This window comes from Emydura macquarii, unplaced genomic scaffold, assembly GCF_026122565.2.
Source record: "Emydura macquarii macquarii isolate MOO-44397 ecotype Brisbane River unplaced genomic scaffold, CSIRO-AGI_Emac_v2 contig_1483, whole genome shotgun sequence".
Taxonomy (NCBI): Eukaryota; Metazoa; Chordata; order Testudines; family Chelidae; genus Emydura; species Emydura macquarii.
Window position 1 is genome coordinate 1,999,370 of NW_027131620.1, and position 21,911 is coordinate 2,021,280.

General features: G+C 44.4%; 1 protein-coding gene across 6 annotated transcripts; it reads right to left on the reverse strand.

Moving 5' to 3' along the window:
- Window positions 1-147: 147 nt before the first annotated feature.
- TPX2 (TPX2 microtubule nucleation factor) lies at window positions 148-21,125 on the reverse strand. 6 transcript variants are annotated; one of them, XM_067553980.1, is made up of 18 exons: window positions 21,007-21,125; window positions 13,641-13,809; window positions 13,217-13,339; window positions 11,868-12,003; window positions 11,079-11,210; window positions 10,410-10,463; window positions 10,127-10,249; window positions 9,453-9,586; window positions 7,776-7,933; window positions 6,666-6,837; window positions 6,349-6,487; window positions 5,495-5,711; window positions 4,873-4,971; window positions 3,836-4,012; window positions 3,052-3,198; window positions 2,420-2,531; window positions 1,058-1,245; window positions 148-576 (listed from the first exon to the last, which is right to left on the reverse strand). In XM_067553980.1, exons 2-18 carry the CDS (start codon window positions 13,741-13,743, stop codon window positions 466-468), a joined length of 2,325 nt encoding a protein of 774 aa, XP_067410081.1. In that variant the 5' UTR covers window positions 13,744-13,809; window positions 21,007-21,125; the 3' UTR covers window positions 148-465. The 6 variants fall into 6 exon arrangements, with proteins under 6 accessions (XP_067410081.1, XP_067410082.1, XP_067410080.1 ...); XM_067553981.1 differs by having other exon boundaries at window positions 1,058-1,224; window positions 11,079-11,213; XM_067553979.1 differs by having other exon boundaries at window positions 11,079-11,213.
- Between the last annotated feature and the right edge of the window lie 786 nt (window positions 21,126-21,911).

A 21,911-nucleotide genomic window follows, 5' to 3' on the forward strand; every position in this document is an offset into this window, starting at 1 on the left:
ACTTGTTTTCCAGAATCCAAGCTTGTTTTAAAACAAGGTGGCAGCTTGAAGAGGTGGCTAATACCTGACTGACGTGTACCAACTGAATCCAACATTTGAGCCACTTCCACAAAAAGGGAATTGAGATCAGAAGCCAGAGAAATTGACTAGCTGTAGAACACCTTTTATTTTGTTAAAGTATGCAAAGTAGTTAATTCGTGTACACTATCAAAACCTAGCTCAGTCTTTAAGATTAATATCGCTACATGTTGAGTGAAGCCACATCGTCACTGGAGATCACCATCCAGGCACAGCACATCTCAGATATTTGCCTCAGTGAAATTGGTAAAGCTACTCAATATAAAAATAAAATAATGGAGGCGGGGATTAATTTAAGATGAGTCCCAAGTTAAAGAGAAAAAACTCCCTCTACACCAAGAGGCTGGGAAAGGATGGCTTCTACACAGATCTACACGTTGGTGCACATCAACATCGGAATCTGTCTGAAAAGTTGGGAGACTTTGGCATGGTTAGGGGCTGGTCACTTGGCTTCACCTCTAGACTGTGGTACTTGCGAACTGGATTTGCCTTGTGTACCTACAAAAACAAAAAGGACAGGAAAAGGTCAGTTACCATGGCTTTATTACACTCCTTCTGACTCCACCATTGTCTAGAGCAGCAGCCACCACCAGGATGCAGTCAGGGATCGGTGTTTAGGCACAAAAGAGTAATGACTATGCTGCCAGTGGCCTGGTACTACGCCCTATGCAACATGACATGCATTTGTAGGAGCATGCTGTGTGTTCGTGCTGGTCAGTTCAAGCAGAATACATGTACCCATAAGGGCCTGAAGTGCTGACCACCAGGCTACTTTCTTAATTTGGCACAAGCATCAATAATATCTTTAGAGTGACTGACTTTTAGACCAAACAGTAAATTTAGGAGACTGGGCCTAGGCAGTTCACTACAGCAATAGACTCAGGACTGCCCTTTGATGCTGCATGCCCATGACAGACAAGTTAATAAGCACAGTCAATTTGTGTTCCAGCCCTTGACCAGGAATAGCCTGCTCATTTACCAGTTCTTCTCTCAGTCTGGCAAGCTCTTCCTTCTCCCGCTCTGCCTCCTGCTGTCTGGCCTCTTCTTGAAGCCTCTCTTTTTTAGTTTCCAACTCAGCTAGTCGCTTTTCAAACTCTTGACGCGCTTTAGCCCTCTTCTCTGTTGCCAGCTCAAAGCTTTCGGGAACTATGGAACCAGAAAGGCTCTCTAAGTTTAGAAATAGAGGGAACAATATTGGCGCAACAGTCAGCCAAAGCATAGCTATGTTAGTGTTAGATGGAAGTCTCCTCCTTTAGAGGTCCATGCTTCAAATGTATTAGTGGAGGCTGTTGGGATTTTGGGAGAGGGAGGAGAAGCTTCTGTGCATCTAGGATGTTCTGCTACAGAGAGCGTCATTGCTCAATGAATGTAGGTGCTGGTCAGTCTAGGGCAGAGGCTCCCAAACTCTTATTGCGTACTCCCTTCCAGATCTACCAGTTGTCCGCATATCTCTGCGCTTCTCGTCACTGATAATTTGTGTTCTTCTTAACACTACCTGTCTTTAGCCATCTGTCCATATTTCACTGTTACGTACAGACAGTTGTAGTGCAATGTATGCAAGTGGAAAAAAAAAATCTTGACTAAGTTCAGAGTTCAGTTAGACTGGACAGTTGCTGGGCAACTGAACTCGCGACGTACGGTGATTGGAGGTGAGAGCTCTATACATCTGCACCTCTGTGTTCTCACTGGTACATCATGACAAATTAACGATCGTATTTTATATAACAAATTCCAACAGTGTTTTAAAGCTTCAGCTAAGTAGCCTACTATGACAATGCAATAAATAATAAAATCCATCATTAAACTATTTCTCCTGTGTAAACCCCTGAGACATCTTATACCCCGGGGTATCCATGCCAGTTTGGGACCCCCTGGTCTAGGGCACTTTTTGGAAGAGTTCTTTACAAACAGGCTTTTTAAAAGGAAGATTGTTGTAGAATAGAGACCAGACAAAAAAAACTCCCAGTTCCAACAGCCCAAGCCTTGCCCCTCTTCGGAAAGGGAAAGGAAAGACTGGCAGCTGCTGCAGAAGTGTCAGCTGTCTCTACAGGGAGCTCCTTGCATGCTCTGTATACTTATCCCAAGCTAGTAACTACAAAGCGGTTATACACGGCTGCCATGTTAGAGCAGAGGAAGGGGCAAAGAGGAAACCATCTCCCCATCCCCCAAAACCTCTAGGGACTCAATCAACAAATCTTTTAACAGCCTAAGTATTGCACAAGTGCCACTAGCTATGTGGATACTAAAGAGGCATCAGTAATGTTTTCCCAGTGCATAAGTGTTGAACTGCATCAGCCCTGGATTGCCAGCAAGCGAGTGCAATGAGGGCATGTAACTCCACCTGATATTGGCTTGCTATCCTTCTTGGGCACAAAAGGCTCCTGGTGCACCACAGCGCTTGGATTAGCTTTGAAACAGGCTGCCTCTTTCTGCCGTTTCAGGTCGTCTTTGATCTGCATGGGGAAGAGAGAGCCTGTCAAGAGCTCACTCGAGTAACAACCGCACCCACTCACTGCTGCAGAGAACAAGTCTATACTTCAGACAATTCAGTAATTGAAAATGGAGAGAATTTAAACCCAGAAGAAAAACAGCCAAGCCGCTCATCTGCTTGGTCTTTGTACAGTGAACTGCCTGGAGAGCAGCTAATGGGTCAGTTTTATTGCAGCACAAATTCCAACATCAAACGTACTACAGGAGAGCTGCAGCTGTGCAGAGCTGCTCTTGGCAATAGCAAGTAACAGTTCAGGGGTGCTTCTCAGTACTAATGGTGTAATGCGACTCGCATCCAAGGCAGGATAACTTGCTACATGAGCCATTGCCAATATACCACTATGACTAAAATTGATTTTAGATGCCAACGAGTCCCATTTCTGCTTAATCAGTACTTGATAGAGAAGCCAGACTCGTCAGGGCTGGGTCTGAAGAGTTGCTGTGGTCCAAAGCTCCACAGAATTGTTGTCCCTTTAGTCCTACCTGTTGCTGCCAATTCTGCAACTTGGTAGCACCCCGTTCATCTGTTTGCAAATGGAAGGGCTCTGGTTGTGTTGGGTTCTTCACCTTCTTTTGTGGCAGGCTGATATGGTCAAACTGAGGCAGGGGAAGTGCTTTGAACTTTGGTATCTGCAAGAAATAATGGTAAAAGACCTGTTTGGTAAGATGTGCTGCTTGGATTAAGATCACCCCTTACTTTTCAGGTGGCAAATTTGAAACTGATTAAGGGAAACACTTGATATTCCCCCATCCCAGGTAGTACATTGGCACAAGAGATACCCAAGGTAGGGTTTTCAAAGAAACAAAGGGAGTTAGGTGTCCAAACTCTTATTGAATTTCAAATGGGATTTGGGCACTTAAGCGTCTTAGGTACTTCTGAAAACCCTATAGAATGTAGCTGACTCAAAAGGAATGAACATTTACATGGATAAGGTTATCCAGCTATGTAGTATTAGTGATCAAAAGAGAACCAAAGGTTTAGGAAGGAACACAAGGTCTTCCTGTTTCAGGTGGGCAGGGGGCATGCACGCACACACAAAACGGTAGGGAATATCTTCCCAAGTGAAGATATTCCAAGAGATCCATTTACTCTGGTTAAGGGAACTGAAAACCCTCCATTGATTCTGTAGCACTCGAGATCTTGCACATCTGGTCAGCCTACATGGGCAGTTTTGCTTGAACATGAAACCCCACGAGCATTGCTACCAGCAGCAGGAGACAGGGTTTTGGGGAACAGAATAAACCAAGACATTTCCCCAGCACCCACCTCCTCTTTCTGTAGCTCTTCTATTTTTTTCTCCTTTTGCATCCACCTCTCCCGGTCACGAGAGTCAAACGAAAAGGGGCACACTTCCACGTGCCTCTGCTCAGGGGCTTTAGGTTTGAAGGGCACTCCGTAGTGTGGCATGGGGTTAGCTTTGATCACCGGTACCACCTCCTCTTCCTAAAGAGAGATCAGCATTAGGAGCCAGGCTGAGAAGTACAAGAGACACACACTGATCCCCTGACCAATGATGGCAGGTTTAGGACTTTTGGTGAATGGAGATTCTTAGTTTTGCTAAAAATGAAGGGCTAAAAGATAAGCAAGTTGTCCTTTCCTACTCACAGGCACAGTACAGTGAAACACACTGCGACGAGACTAAACACAAGTATTAGTCTTGAGGCTTCTTGGGCCACAAGCAAGATTTTGCTTTGTTCATAGTACTATCAAGTTTTACGACTCACTAAGACTGAATTGTAGTTTCTCCACCCACCCTCAAGGGCCCTGGGTCTCCCCAGGAGGGTTCTGGTAGCACCAGGGTTTTCAGGCCAGAGAGGCCTTCACACTTCTTATGAAGAAGAAGTTCCCCTTGCCCCTAGAGTAACTATAGGGAAAATACAAATCTTGAACACCCACTTTTCTTCCCAGCAGATGAACATCAGGGGCAGAGCCCTGACTCCCCAAGAAGCCATGTAGTTTTCCCCAGGAAGACTTTTAGCAGCAAAAGGCATACCTTCAGTACCTCATGAGCTCTAGCAACGTCCCTTACATTTAATTGGGAGTAGACGTTTTGTCAAGAGGATTTGATTTCTCTGCAAGGTAGATAAGTGATTCCCTTTGGGAGGTAATAGCCACGAGAAAGAGGGCTAACTGTGGGGAAGGGTAGTCATTTTCCTTGTCTGAAGGCAAGAAGTTGCTTAAAGAGAAACCTCATTACTGCTTGTGAACTCGCTGCCATCTCCAACGCATGCTGGTCGGCTATGGGAAGGATAGGGTCCCGACTGTCTCATGCTAGAGCCCAGAAGCCCTCCCAAATTAGTTACCTTTTCTTCCTCTCTAATAGGCATTCGGACTCTGTTCTTCAGTGCAAAGGCTGGGGATTTGGCAACTGTAAGAGGAAGGAGTTTCTTTTCTGGAACACCCTGTCAGGAGCAGATAGTAAGAAGTGAGAATTTAGTCCTGACTGGAGCCTGGTCTACACTTACCTTCAAATTCGGTGGCAGTTGACAGGACTTATGCAAGCTACTCTGCGCGTAGCATGCATAACTCCTCTTCTACAGGGCGTCTTCACTGCACTGCGCCGATGGAAACGCAGTTCCCATCGATGCAGCGTTACGCCTTTTGAGGGGATGGTTTTAACGCATCGACTTCCGGATCGATCGAGTGGGTATTCACTGACTGCTCAATCGATCTGGATCAATCGATCTGACGGCGGTGAATTTGCCGCCGTCAGTGAAGACGTACCCTCTGCAACATTTCCCAGGAGCAGCCTGGCATAATGCACCCGCTGTAGCGCTTTCCTGAGATGAAATAGTCAGAGGTCTTTGATAGACACCAACTGCAGTACAGCAGTATAGACCAACAGGAAAGTATGCTCTGAAATGGAAGCTTGCTACTTAGATGTTCTTGTTTCTTGAGCAGAGCTTGTGTTGCAAGAGTTCTTACCACAACATCCTCCAAGATTTTAGCTGGACACGGCCTGGAATGAAATTCAAAGTGCTCTTCTTCCGGCTGCTTCTTGCTCTCTCGCTCCTGAATCCTTTTTTCAATTTCCAAGTCAAATCCAATAGGCTGTGTGGGCTCTTTCACAGGAGGTTTCTTGGGCAAGATTGGCCCACCCTCTATGATCCTTGGATTAAGCTCCTGAGCTTTGAATTTGTATCTGCATGAAGAATGAGGGGACAATCGTCTACACAGAGAACAAGGCTGAAAACAGTCACATGTAATTAGTCCCTTGCCACAACAGCGGAAATCAGCAAGTGACCAACAGTTGTGCCTTGCATACCTTGCTTACCTTGTGCTCACCTCCACTTCTTACTAGTAGTTGATCCTTGCTGACTCCACCACTCCCCACATTTGGGGCATGGAGTTTCTCAGGCCCACCCTCATCCACTGTATTAATTGACAACAACATGTTTTTATTTTAGAATCCCATTGCCTAAAAGAAAAGCCAACAAGTTTGGTTGTAGGAGAGTTTTATATTGCATGCAGTGATTGCACTTGCTTACTAAGGGAATGTTACTAACAGCAACTCTTGGCCAAGAGCTAGAGTCCTTTCTTTTCAGGAGACTTTCCTTTTATGAACTGGATCATTTTCAATCACTTACATTAAGTGATCGATCTCATTCTTTTGGTTTAAATCTAGATACAGCAAGCACATTTGCACAATTGTTTATCCCCGAGGAACACAGTCTTGTGTAAAGAAGTGGTAGTTTAGCACATGGAGGCTTTTGGGTTGGTTAAAAGTTGCTCTTTGGACACTAGGATATTTCAGTGTCCAAAACAATTATTCTACTTACTGTTGGAGCCTTTCTATTTCCTCTGCTTCCAACTCAGCCGCACTCTTGCAAGTTACAGGTCTCCAACGCTGTTTTGTTTGAAGCAGTGGAGTTTTGGGTTGGGTAAGCCTGGTCTTCAGTGGCTTTACTGGAATTGGACCTACAAATCCAAACCACAGAAACTAGCAATTAATAGCTGGATCTGAAACAGAATTTTAATTAGAGCAGATGGGAAGGCTCAGAGACACCTCACTCCAAGTAGGCAGAAGTTACTGTTCCCCGCTCCCCTATTACCTTGGTGCACAAGTTACCAGCCAGCCCACTTTGCTAAGGCTTACTTTCATCAGTTCTCCGGCTCCTCAAATGGTAACGGGAGGGAGTGCGTTTCTGGAAGCTTTCAATCTGCTGAGCAAGAGGGACATACTCCGCTGTCGTTTCTTCAAACTTCCTTTTCTTACCACAGGAGAGATTGAAAGGTTTGGGGACAGTGGGCCCCTTCAGCACTCGTGCCTAGAAAGAGAAGTTGCTGGTCATTATAGCAATCTAAACAAGGCTTCCCACCAAAGCTTCACTCCTACAGCAGTGAAAAATGTCCATCTTCCCGCTAGTAAGAGAAAGCGTCAATGCTTAACATGTGATGAACAAGAGGGGAGCATTGTACAATTGTTCATTTAATCCTCTCTGCCAGTTGATAAGGACATATTGAAGGAAATTAGTATGCTTTAGTCTGACACCTCAGAGAAGTCATATCTTATACACTAGTTACCCATCTTCAACTTGTATTAATGAACCTCCTCAAGTTCTCTTCTCCCAAAGCTACCTTGACAACAGCAAGAAGAGAATCCATGCAGAGGTGAGAGCACGTACAGCTCCCATCGATTTGAACAGTTGTGCATGTTCAGCACCACTGAGGATAGACCTTACACTGCACTGATACTCAGAGGTAGCTAAATAAGCAGACTCCAGCTTGGAAACAGAATCCTTGGTATGTTACTAGGGAACTTGAAATAGCTTTGCTGATAAGGAATCACTTGTAAGGGAAGAATACTTCGTTCCTACCCTGGAGAGCTGAAAAGCAGGTGTACAGGGAAAAGCAAACTACTCTATTTTTGGAGGATCCTCTTTTTGGAGCCTGATGGGAATTTAATCTGTTTAAGTGGAATATGGAATCCATCTATTACTCAAACCACTTGTGAGCTGACTGGACATACTACAAGCTCTGGAATGGGCCAGATTGGAAACGCTGCAGAGATGCTGACAACCAACATGATGATGCTCAATAAGACTACAGCACCGCTATTAGTCTGCCCCAGCCCACATTTTACAGCTAATGTGATCTCCTACATTCACACCCAGTGAATTACTGCCAGCAAATCCCACCTTAGCAAAACAGAAGAACAGGAAGATTGTTCTAAGTCAGGTAGCACCTAGTTGCCCTATCCTCTCACCGGAGATGCAGGGTGCTTTCTCAGTGCTGCTATAAAATCTAGCTCCTTGTATTCATTCACAGGCTTGCTTTCTGTGTGCTGTTTAATCCTCTCATCTGTGCAGAAATGGATGTCAACTGGCTTTGTTACCAGACCAGTAGTTTTCTTCACAGGTTGTCCTAAAAAAGTAGAGAAAACCCCATGAGACCGATATTGAGGAGGAGCAGTCAATGCTCGTCCAACACCTGTGTTTTCTCTGGAGTTCGGGGCATTATAACAGGCCTGCAAAGCCATCTTTATATTTCACGAAATAGTTAACCTTTGTTTCCAGGTAGATTTGTGGCCCAATACACTTTAGACATGCCATTTAACATCGGTTCAGAAACATACTGCTAAAAATGTGAAAAATCTGTTTTTGTGGATACGTCTACCTCCGTCTAGTCGATTACGGTCATGCTGTCTGCTACATAGTGCAGAGATCGGACTCAGGTAGGAGTTACATCTGCAAGAAGGCAGACGATGGTTGTAAACAGCCCATCCCAAATACTTTAAATATTTAAAGTACTGGGAAATGGTTAAAACCTCAGTCCTGAAGCTATGGGGAAAGGGGAGGGTCTGGAGACTAAGGCTTTGTCTAGAATGAAATTAATGCAGATTAAGGTAGGGTGTGAATTTAAAGCAGAGTAGCTATTCCTCATTAACTCCCTGAGTGAGTACTCTTATCTTGGATTAACCCAAACTTTATCCTGGATTCACTTCCAAAGTGGCTTATACTAATCTGGAATAAGAGCTTTATTCCAGAAATAAGAGCATCCACATAGGTTACCCTGTGCAAACAAGCCTTGAGAAGCAATTGTAATCAGGCTATGTCTGCATTGCCCCACCGTTTGGGCTACAGACATGCAAATATCAGCAAACATCAGAATACTGTGCTCTAACTCCCCATGTGTGGGCCTTATGGGTGCAAACTAAAAAGTGCACAGGGCCCACACACGGGGAGTTAGAACACAATACTCTGGTGTGTGCTGATAGTCACACCCCTGTAATCCAAACTGTGGGGTACTGCAGACAAGCCAACAGTCTTCAAACCAGGGCGAAGTCAGGCCTAACCATTTGTCTACAGATGCACACAGGAAAAATCAATCCAAATTAACTAAAAGGTGTGAATTTAAAACACAGATTAGTTAAACTACATGAAAACCCTGTGTGGCTGCTCTTGTTCAGAATTAAAGTGACCTTAATTTGGTTTAGCTTAATCCACTTGTGTCAAATTAAAGGTCACTTTAACTCTGAACAAGAGCAATCACACATGGTTTTCCTGCAGTTTGACGGTGTGGGTTAGTTAGTTAATTTGGATTAATTTTCCTGAGCGTCCCCATGTAGACAAGCCTCAAGTCTTCAGGGAAGTGATAAACATAGGTAAGGAGATATGCATGTAGACCTTTGTTATTTTAACCCTTTTGTTTTGGCGAAAACTACCTGGAGTCACTGCATTTGCTTCTCACCCACCCAGAGAGAGGGTGAGAAGCAAACAGCTAGAAATGCTCAAACTGCATTCCATGTTCTTGGAAATCTCCAGAAAGGGGAAATGGCCATTTGTTGACATTTCCCGTCAGAAGACACTATCCCATAGCCACACCCTCACGGGTCACTAGGTGGGCATGGGACACTCAACTTTCAGATTTAGCTAGAGCCCACCTGATCCAGCAATAGCTGCTTTCAGGGATGCTTCATTCTTTTTGCGCAGCTCCATCGTCTCCTGCTGCAATTGCTTCATCTTTTCCAGCTCCTGCTCCTCTGTGCTCTTTTGCTTGCCAGAAAGATTCTTCCTCCTGAAAAAAGAGTGAAGTATGTCAGAATGGCAGAGAGAGGAATGAAATTCTACAAGTTTACAGATTTACCTGCTCTTCTTCAACAGCCTGAGGAGATACTAACTCCTTACCCAACCTATATTATCGAAAGCGGATAGCAACAAGCATAGCTTCCCGTTTCTGTTTGATATTACATTCCCACCTCAGACACAGCAAGTGAAGATCTGCAGAGCTGAGTTGTAACTTTCAGTGCAGAAGTTTGTAACTCAAGTTCCAGAGACACTGTTCAACAGGGTAAAGGCTACATTTTTATCTAACTACAGTCTTTGATTTTGTATCACCACGGGTACACATACAGCTAGTTGTGCACCTAAAGGCTACCTTCTCATTTACACTTGTGACTTATTGCATGCATGCTCCGAACACTTGCAGACACACTGCCTCTCCCAGCTCCCAATATAAATAGCAAGAATTGAGACAAGCTCTCTTTAAACGGCCACCTTTTGAATTACAGCTACTAGCACAAGAGAGATTGTTCCCGTTCACAAGAAAGCGACGTACTTCAGCATTGTTGGTGTAGTGGGCATAGTCAGCTTGCCTTTGGATCTTGCTGGGGAGAGTTGAGTGTTCTGGGAGCGATCTCTGGTCATCGATACTTCAGTCAACTTCTCTCTACTGCTAGAGCTACAGTGACAAATAGATAACGATCAGCACAAGGCTGGGCAAGCCATTCTTAGATGCCTGTTTTCAGTGTGGTACTGGTTCTAGCTCTCACCAACGTGCACCGACATCCCAAACACCTAGTGAGTTCACCAGTGGTCTGAAGATAACCCAAGATCCTTACCGAGCCATATGGCGTGGCAGAGGTGGTCTAGTTTTCCCTGGTACTCGGTTAAAGCTGCAGAAGGGAAGACTAAATTACTGAATTCTCAGAATGTAGCTTCTCCTTCCTGGGTGGGCTTTGGTGTATGTACTGTCCCCTCTGTTAGGTGAAGCGAGTAAGTAGTCCCTTCCTATTTCTGAGGTGTACATCCCATCCTGTGACAACTGCACTACTCTGCTGTTTTCTTGGTCCAAAGTTTCCTAGCATATAGTGGAGTCATATTTAAGCTGAATTTGAGAAACGGTCTCCTTTCCTAGTCTAGTACTCCATCCTCACTGGTAGCCTGAACCAAGTTTAAAGACAAATCACAGAAGCACTGGGCCTAGAGTGATAGGGTCTAAGAAACTTGAAGCTGTATTGCTTACTATCTCCCTCCCCATCCCCCATAGCATTCCTCCTCAAACGGGGGGGGGGGGGGGGAGGAGGAAGAAAGGGGAGAGAAGGAGGAGGAGAGGGAGGAATCATTTCACTGGATTCATGTGTTATGGAATTAGTATCATGAACCAGGTCTCCATCATCTCTACCTAAACCTCCAAGTCCACCTCATGCCTATCAGAAGCATGGTCTCTACATAATTCAAGATAAATAGCAGCACTCCCACCACCCAGTCCCAGGACTCTGGTGATGTACATTTTCTGTTTTTTGGTGGGTGGATCATCTTCTTTTTTGGTGGAGGTGACAGTGCATCTCTCTGCTTTGACTCTGGCCTGACGTTTGCGTTGCTGGGCATTCTTCTGTTGTGCTGACAGTCTTCTGGATACCCTACTGCAGGAAAGAACACTGTCAAGTCTCCCATGTGGTCTTTGGGAATGACCGTCAGTCCCACATAATCTATTTCAATATCTGCTGGAAAAAGTCACTGAAATCCAGACAGCACTACATGCAGATATGCCTCAGAGACCAACAGCAGCTAATTGTTACACTAATAGGTGGAAACCTAAATCATGCCTGTTTGCACTATGGTACAAAGCCCCCTTGTGCATCTAGGTTGCAAGTCTGAACTCAGCCTTAGTCAGCAGCATCAGCAAAATTATTACCATCAGCAAAGGGGCTCTTACAGCCTCACTAATTCCAGATATCCACATCCCAGAAGCCACCGGCACAACTGACAATCTCAGCCAACAGGCCTAACAGGTATGAAACTAAAACTACCTTCTTACCCACATAGCTAGGGCCTCTGGGTTAGGGAACTGGCACATGGACAAGATAGCACAGACAAGCTGTCACAGCTGCTGTACGTGGTGGGTTAAGCAGATGTCAGTCTCCAGTTCTATAAATATGGGACCATTCATGAAGAGCAGAGACTGCTATGTCATCACTGCTCACCTAGCCCAGGATGCAGCTTGGGCACCCTGCTCACGACGATCACCACTAGGCCTCACATGGAGCTTGGGTAAGCTAACAAACAAACATTCTTACCTTTGAGAAACTCCTGAAGAAGCAGAAGCTGAAGCATCATTTGAGGGGACTCTCCAGGCTGCCAGAGAACCAACAATATTCTGGGGGATCAACACTGGCTGCACCATTTCTCTCTCCTCTGTATCATGGCTTTCCCCTAATTGGGTGAAACAGGGACGTTAACCTCTCCTTAAGCAGAGACTAAGGCTAGGGCTACACTAGAGCAAACGGGAGAGAATGCTCCTGTCAACTTAATTAATCCAACAAGTGGCGGTAGCTATGTTGGTGGGAGAAGCTCTCCTACTGACAGTGCTGTCTACACCAGTGCTTAGGTCGGTATAACTTATGTCGCTCAGGGGGATAGCTTAGTCACACCCGTGACTGATGCAAATTATACCAACATGTGTGATAGCCTAGAAGACAGTGGTAGAAAATACCACATAAAAGCTTGCTAGATGGTAACAGACTAAGAAGGTCCTGTACAGAACAGGCTGAAGTGCCCTTCCCCTCTCCCCCCTTTTAGAGGCTGAGCCTCAGGAAATGTTGTATGCAACTATGGAGACAATTTATAAAGCTACGGGCTTATGTTTCTAGATATTATAGCAAACCATCAGGAAATGTAGACATGCCCCTCCCTTACCCCAGGAAAAGAGAGGGTGCAGGGACTGATTGGGGAGCAGGGGGAAAGGAAATCAGACCTGAGTTTGATCTCTGGAATATGTAAGTTTTTATTTCTTTTTCCTGCAGCTTGATCCCAAGAGTATGGGCCCTTCCAATAAAGTGTGCTGCAAGTGGCTCAGGCAGGTAACTCTTACAGAGAAAATGCAGAGATCTAAGAACTGGATACAGAGGTGGAGGTAAATATATTGATGGGATTTCCCCATCAGCAAGGGAGTAACATTAATCTAGGGACGTGTGTGCATAAGGTGATGAGCAGGTGTAATGTTCTTTATAGAAAGTTCACCAGGTTTAGAGTTGATGCCATCCCTTTCAGTTAGGTCCTATGGCTAGACTGGGTAAACAAATAAAAAGGAAAATAAAAAAAAAAAAAAAAAAAAAAAGAGGATTTGAGATACATCTGTAAACTGAACAGTAGAGGCATGACTGAATCTGAAGCCTGGTCAGAAGACAGAACTAACAAGGCAGGAAGAAATTTCACAGAAGTGTCTCCAGAGTGCGTTTCTAAACTTTGCTCATGAATGAGTAAGTCTGCCAATGTCCTAAGACATGTCTGTCACATCTTTCCAAGAAGGCCATAACCAAGCTCACAGAACCATGCTGTTCTAAACCATTATACCACTCCACACCAATGCCTCTCAGCTTCTGGTGGATGATGGAGGTTTTATTTTTCCAGAATTATGCTAACTTACTGGGTTTCACCATTGGTGAAACAATAGCTTGGGGAAGATTAGCCTTTGAAAAGGCAGGCTTGTGCTGCCGGATAGTTGCCACATTCTCTGCAGGAGGAACATTCTCCGAACTGGCTTTCAGATCTGTGAAAGAGTAAACAATTTCAAATGTGTATTTTGTATTAAGAATTTGTAACAATACCACATAATATACAAGTAATTAGGTTAGTTGAGCCTGTAATCAATTCACTAGTTCTTGATCAGGGATAGCTTTTACGGTACTTGGGTTTTAGACATGTCATTTACAGCATAAGTCAGCATAACCTACTTGCTATGTAAATCAGGCCTAACAGGACAGCCTCCCAGGGTGGGGACATTTTCCCTTCCCAAAGCCTCAGCTCAGCAGAAAGCAGACACCATAGTCTCCCAGCTGTAATATACTTACCAAACCAGGAATCAACACTCTGCATGTCATCATCATTCAGAGTCCTGAAGTTGATGTAGGTAGTTTCCGCATCATACGAATAGGAAGTTTGTGGATGAGACATTTTCACTGTAGTCTTTTCCCCAGAAGTAGGTCACATGTACCACCACAATCCGATTTAGATCAACCACTGAGGGGAAAGTTTTAATTGACGTTATTTATTCTAAATGACAAGAGGACTTGTTACTGGCTCTACACAATGGTGGAAGTGTTCTACCCTGAAAGCCTCCAATATCCAGCATCTCTAAAGACTGGAGGATAAAATGCATCAGACAAGACTCCTAACTGAGCTCAGAAGCACTAGGTATTATTGCGACTGCACAGGCTAAAAGCTTATTTTGAATGGAAAGTTTAAGTTCTGGAAGATGTGATGGGTGTGCTGTGTGTCCTCCTCATCCCCCCGCCCCCCATTTCCCCCCACTCATTGCTGGCAAAACACACATTTTTCACATTGTGGTCCTTAGTCTGGAGCAGGGAAACCCACATTTTAGTGTGGCCCTCAGACAAGCTCGGAGTTCTGCTACCATCTTGTTATGTTAGCATCTCTCTTTAAAAGACTCTCAGCAACACTAGTCACTCAGTACAATCACACCCTTGTACAATGAATGTTTAATGGCAATACTAGAGAAATAGACATAAATGTACTAAAGCAACAATACTACAATGCCTCTTTACTTAAGCATACATACAGGAGGGCAACGTAAACCCTTGGAGAATGCCACACCACTGCCCATTCCCCCCCCCGTTTGTCCATGTATGTGAATGTCAAAAGCAGACCTTATGGTTAATCAAAGTAGAACTGATCAACAGCAAGAGTGGTCCCAGTTTTAATTACAATAGAAGTTGGAGGCATGGTACAACACTTCATGTTTAAGTGGCAATATTAGAGACTCACAGATACAAGAGTAAGCCAATGAAGTTACAATCCCTTACATTGCAACAGTAACATTTCGCAAATAAGATGCTTGTTGCTTTCATCACAGCTCATGTAGTATGGAGCAATGCAAAGTTTTAGACAATAGGCTGCAAGAGAAATTCTGGAAAAAAAGAAACTTATTCAGCCATTTGCTGTATATGACCACAACCACTTCTGAGGCAGGCAATATTCTTGATCACCAGAGGCGTAAGAGGATAGTTAGCTGCTTCAACAAGCCAGACACGTTTCAGTCCAGAGCAGTGTATATATGCCTAAAAAAGGTTGGCTCCCTTCAGCAGGAAGGTTTGTCTGGGTATAAATCAGAGTACTATTAGCAGGTGCCATTGTAATTTACAACTCATGGACCCTTCCTTCCAAAATTTGCTGCATACTTGAGAAACCTCCAGTTTCCCCACATAGAAGTGCTGTAGCTAGGGAGAAAGTTGTTATTAAGAGTCACTTACGATTGTGGAAATGTCAGAGCAAGAGTTTAAAAAACTGATAAGAGGCAAGCAGAAGAGAGTCACGGCCAAAACCAACTGTAACAGAGCTCAAGACATGGCCGGAATCGGATGCTTTCCTACCCCTCTTAATCAGGATCAGGTTTCTGTCAACACTACTAACTTTTTTTTTTTTTAAATCAAATGCGTCATCTGCATTTTTCCCCCACCCCTCCAAACAAGCCAATCTGCCAAGCTGGAGCACCAGGCATCACATTTCACAAATATTTGTATCCACTGCAAGATTCTAGTGCCAGATTGCTGTAAAGTTATAACAGCTTACTGTGAAGCCAAGTTACTTCTGTTTATACTGCAAGAAATCTAGAGAATATTCCCTGATAGCTGGTAATTAGCCTTTAATGAGTCTGAGAGATGCCATTTGCTTATCTAACAGTTTGTTCAGACTGACCTTTATAAGTCTCTTTTACTACTCCCCCCCACTGTATCCATTCTCCAACCAAGTCAGATTTCTAGAAGAATAGTAGTTTAGTAGAATGGCATCTCAGACTTGTGCACATCAATCAGAGCTCTGGACTCTGCCATTTGAGTCTAGGCAGGTTAGGGAGTTTAAGATAACTTGACAACCCCTTAGAAATCTTCAGCCTAGTATTTGTAACCAAGATAAGTTTAGTCAGTTTGTGTTTTATGTATGCTGCTCACCCCTCAAAGACAAGGTGCAGCAGATATGCATTTTGAAATCCCAGGTACACTGATTACTACTAGCCTCTGGTCAGACACTTTGGTAAAGGCTGGCCTCTCACTTCACTTTTTCCTGTAAGACATTGTTAAACATTAGAATAGGACAATTTCTTCTCCTATCATCTGCACTGGGAAACTGATATGTTGACACCTTTTTGTTTGATATTGATGACTCTTCCCTCACCCATTCTCCAAATGCAGAGCTTTGCACCACATTGCCCAGCTGTAAGATTCCCCTCCTGGACATTCAGGTTTGATATTATCTTTTGTTTCCAATTCTACAAATCCCTCCCGCCCGTGAACAAGCTGGAGCAGAGCCAGAGTGCCATCCTACACTAGCAACATGACTAACTGCAGCTACAAATAGAACAGGTAGGCCACAGGTCTTGCATGACTTCCCTCCCATCCCAAACTCCCAGACAGATACCATGAATATTTCTGCAAATGTAGACTTCAACTCAACAGGCCTATAAAGGTATCATGGATTCAAGATTCTTTTTTATTGGGCAAGGAGGAATGGGACAACTGTAGGCTTTCAATTGAAACATTATGAGAGATTTTATCTTTTAGCTTCTAATGAACTTATAGCCACTGAAATGACACTCACCCCAGCTGCTCAAGATGGACCTAAATAAGTTAAAAAAACCTAAATTTGATTTTTATTTATTTATTTATTTTTTTAAGTTTCTCTTTTTCCTTTCCACCTACTTTCCTTCCTTGGCTCATAAGCAGCAAAATCCCCTCTGGTTGAACAGTACAGATGCTCAATTTAGTCTCAATTCTATATCCAAGAGTCTACACAACAAACTCATTTGACATTATGAGACCCATATAGCATTTGAGAAGTAACCAGTTGGCAACTCTGGGTATACACAGGCGCCAACAGATTAGCAGAATCTATTGGCCTCATCATGAGACATCTGAAGTTAAGAGGGGGACCGAGGAACAAGGGAGGTGCTACAGCCATGGCTACATTTCCCACAATTTTCCTGTGCCCCTAGTAATAGATACTCAAGTCTGTCTCCCCCTCCCAACAAATTAAAAATAAGACAGCCCTGGCATCGCATGCTCTGTAAATCAGATCTCACAAGCTCTGTTACATCTTCATGCCTCTGTTCTAAGAAAAGATACTATTCCTCCTCCCCCACAATGACAAAGTCTAACCTAAACCTTTATTAGTCTCCAACAGTAAAACTCACGGATTTTCAAGAAATTCAGTGGCCAACAACCTCAGAACTATTTTGGGGTATATCTGCGTACTTTAACCAGGGAAGTGAGATCAGATTAGAGCATAAGAAAAAAAAACAAAAATCACTGTGCTCGGTTTTCATAATACCCAGATACGTATCTTTTCAGATTATAGAGAAAGGCATATCAAGCAGCAACAGGAGTCTAATATTGGATAGACAGTTAAGATTGAATAAATTGTCAAACTCTTTATGATGAGCCAGAACTGTTTTTTGTTCCAGACTTTGTAACCAGAATGTTTCTGAATTTCAAGACTCATCAACATCAAACACGCAGTCTCCTGAGGACGATGGTACCAACCAGAGTGGCCACAGATGATGGCATTGCACCAGGCGTCATGCAGTGAAGTTTCCAGATGTGGCTCAATCCTGCAAATGCATGAATCTCTGGGGCTGCCCTGAAGGCAGCACCAGGTAGGATCAGGACATACACCGCTTTGCACGTCAATGGAGAGTTTGAAAGCAGTGTAATGGGGTGTTTTGTCCATCCTGGCAACATGGCCAAACAGTATCCAAAACTGCTTTTGAATATGAGTGACTGAAGGAAGACCAAATCTTTTATTTAAAAACCTGTGTCTGACAGGCACCTTGTGTTAGTAACTTGTTACATTGCTGTCACATCATGGTGCCTTTCAATAGATAATGGAATAAGCCTTAAAATCCCTACAAGATCTTATTCCATTTTACAGATAGGAAGACCAGACTAGGTAAGTAACCTGCTCAATTGTGACACTTTCTCAGGGCACCGAGGATTGTGGCTCACCTTGTTACCTTCTGCCTCCCTCATGCTAGAGGCAATCTTGGGGCAGCTGGGTAGCAGCTCTTGAACACCACCAGCCTTTCAAACGCTCTCCTCAGGACTCTGCCAGTCCTATTTTACTTTGCAAGTTAACATTAGGTGTACCCCCTATCCCTGAAGGGCATGACCCCATAGCATCCAGCCCATGACTGGACACTCTCAGAACTTATCAGATAAGCTTCCTCCCAGAGACAGTATACATACAGCCAGAAGGTTACACCTCAAATTTCACACTTTGTTGAATGCCACAGCACTGAGATGTATTTATCATAAAACAATAATAAAGTTTGACAAAGATAGAAATTTAAGTGATACAAAGAAAGAATAATGGAAACAGAACTGGCTACAAATAAAACAGAAGTAGAACATGGTTTATAGACTACAAAGAAGTGTAGGCTACAATCATTGTTCAAAGCAGTTTCTCACTCAAACTCCTTCTGCAGAACTTGCTGGTTTTCAGTTAAACCAGGATCGATTTCTTCACAAAAATCACCTCTCTCTGTCAGGGAAACTGATCACGGGGGGTTGTCTTTGCATTACACTACAATCCAGTGCACCTCTCTTAAAGGCATGCCTGCTGGTTTTTTTTTTTTTCCTCCAGTGTGTTAGCACCATGTTGCTTTCTCATTCCCATGAGAATTTGTTTTTCCCTGTTTACTTCACCTGCAAAGGCAGCTCCCATTGCATTTGGCTCAGAATGCTTAATTTACATGTGACAGAGATAAGTACCTTCCCTCTGGCCGGGAAGAAACCAGTTTCTCACTTTGATGGATTAAAACTTTTAAGACTTTAAAGCATAATATTGTAGGTATAGATCATTCCTCTTAGTGTTGATAGCATCATTGTGAAGTGTACGTAATGATCAGTGTCACCGGTTTTCACTGATACCTGTAAAAAATGTTGTGAGGTAAATACTTGTACAGCAATGTGTTCGGTATAGTGAATTTGGCAAGCCTGATGGAAGTTGCTGATAGAAAAGTGAACCCTTTGCCAATTGGCACTGAGGGGTTCTTAGGATCACACCAATGCCATTCAGGGAATTCCATGGCAGAGTTGCTAGTACTGCAGTTCCACTAGACCTTTCTTTGCAAGTCCTAGCCAAAAGAGAATGCCAAGTGTTCTATAACCACCAACTAAACACTGTTTTAGAATCCTGTGGTGTCCCAAGACATCAACACTGATGTACAGAAAAGACAGGTCCAACCATCACAGACAGACTAGCTAGAGAACACCATCAACATTAAATCTAGGAGATTTCTACTAGTGAGTTATAAATCACTTCAGATATTACACAAGTCCCTGGGCCAATTGATGTTTGGTTTCTGAGTTGTTTTTAAAAAAGACATTCCTATTTTTAAAAACTATTTCCCCCTTTTGTGTGAAAACCGTAATAAATGTAGAGTGCTCTCATGTACAAAGTAAGACCAGAAAAGAAATATTCCCCTAGTTTTATGTATTGCTTGTAACACTGGTTTACAAAAAAAACACACCCACCCCCAACAATTTTTGGACAGAAATTGTTGTTAAGTTTATTTTAAGTTACCATTTAAAGGAGCTTAAAAATACTGTAGTCTAACTCATGAGTACAGCTGGCTGAAAGTTTTCCAAAAGAATATTTTTCCACTGGAAAAATGGAAATTTGTTTAAACAGAAATATCCCATTCTACAGGAATGTGTTGATTTGATTAAATTATTTCTAAAATGACTGTTTTGAAATTAATTCTCTTTTTAAGTGTGCCTAGGTTGTAATAACCAAAATTACAAAATAGCATGATAAAAAGATAGAAAAAGTGTTTGTTCTTAATCACTAAAGGAATCCAGCTGTCCGATGCCAAATTTGAGGCTCCAATTACTTTGGAATGTCTTGCACTAGTGCATTCTCCAATATACTCTTTCCCTAATGTAATATATGCCATAATGTGCCAGAATGCCCCTCCGCCATGGACATTGGCCAAACCAGACTGTCACTACACAAAAGAATAAATGGACACAAATCAGACATAAAAAATGGTAACCTCCATAAGCCAGTCGGAGAGCACTTCAATCTCCCAGGACACTCTGTAGCTGACTTGAAAGTTGCCATACTTCTACAAAAAAAAAAAAAAAAACTTCAAACACAGACTTCAGCAAGAAACTGCTGAGCTGGAAAACTCATCTGCAAACTTGACACAATCAGACTGGGTCTGAACAGGGACTTGGAATGGTTCTCTCATTACAAGAAGTAATTGTCACTGTTCACACATTCTCACCTCCGAATCAACAGTTGTGAATAGGCCTCAACTACTCTAACTGAACTGACTTTGTTAGCACTTGCCCTCCCCATTGTTAAGTTTCTTACCCTTGGATGGATGGACACACACACACACACACCCCCCTCTTATCTGTGATTTCCACTCCATGCATCTGATGAAGTGGGTTGCAGCCCAGGAAAGCTTATGCCTGCAGAAATGTATTAGTCTTTAAGGTGCTACAGGACTCTCGTTCTTCTTGCTGTATACAGACTAACTCAGCCACCCCTCTGAATCTTTCCCCAGTGTTAAAGGTCTGTGTGTATGTTTAGTGTGTAGTGACACCCGAGTGTCTGAAAGTTTGGGACTCACACCTTAGCGCACTTAAAATCACCTTCAGCAAAGAAGGACATTCCACTAGACAAGTATTAGAGTGCACCATGGAATGGGCCACCATGATCTTCAATACAGCAACAACGAGAACCCCACCGCCCACACAGCTCATGCACCCCACCACCCACACAGCTCCCCAGCAGCCAAGAAAGCTTCCCCCGAACCCCTCTTCTGGCAGCCTCCGCCCATCCCCCAACCTCGCCAGAAGCAAGCGCCTCAGGGACCAGGACACAGCAACTCAAGATAGCCCCCCCCCCCCCCCAGCACAGAGACAAGCCCCGCGGTCACATCGCCCCTGCTGTGACCACCAGAATCTCCCCTCCCCCACACACCCACCCCTCCCCCCATTTTGATCTGGTCAGAGCTTTGGCACACCTGACAGCCGAGTCCGGGCAGGGGCACACCCCCACACCGCGACAGGCCCCCAGGGAAGGAGTCGGCCTCGGCCCCCCGCGCAGCCCGGGACGGGCGGGAGAAACCCGAGCCCTCGGTGGGGAGCGGGATCAAAGGGGCCCCGCTGCTCAGGACGAGCGGGCCCCACTTACCGCCACCGTCGAACCCAGCCCGGCCTCGTCACGCTCAACGCACAGCGCCGTGACTCGAGCCGCACCGCCTGCGCCGCCGTTAACGATTTTGAACAGCGAGCCCTAGTCCAAACTCACCAATCACGGCGGGCTGTCCTCCCCCTCGACCGTGCGGATTGGACAAGCCGCGGGAGGAGGCGGGAGGAAGCCGGGTACCCGGATGAAAACAAGCCCGCCCCGCTCTCCCCTGAAGCCAACTGCCGTCTCGGAGGCTCCCGGAAGATGTAGTCTCTAGACTGAGGGCGGCTTGCCACACGGGCGAGCGAGGAAACCACATCTCCCAGAATGCACCAGGAGCCGGAGAGCCTGGCCAATCCGAGAAGGAATTTTGAATGTTGGGATGAAGCGACCAATCAGCTTCCAGTACCTGAGGCGCTGTTTGACTACAGCCCAAAGGGCGGGGCAAATGGAAGCTGCGGGAGGGGTGGATTCGATTCTGTTCTGCGCCTAGGGAGCAGGACGCTACCACTTGGGCTCGCCCAATCCCCAACTCCTTCCCCTCCTCCATGGGGTGCCATCACGTCTCCCCTCTCCAAAACCAGGGGGCTGCTGCTTCCAGTTGCCTCTCACTCAGCACTGAGCTTGGGGTTTGCTCTTGTTTTCCTCATCACCTTCCATGCCGGGGGAGGGTCTCCCTAGTCAGGCACCTCCCAGGATGAGACCCAATGCACCTGCCCTGCTTTGCACCAACACACTTCTCAGTAGGTTTATTTGTATTGTGTGAATGTCTTTTTAAAAAAAAAATTTTTTTTTTTGATTTTTGGTTTGGTCAAAACTTTGGCAAACTTGACGAGTTTGCAAATAGTTTGGGGTTGGCCGAAACTGCATTTATCAGCAAACAGTTTATTAGCTGAAAAATTTCACCT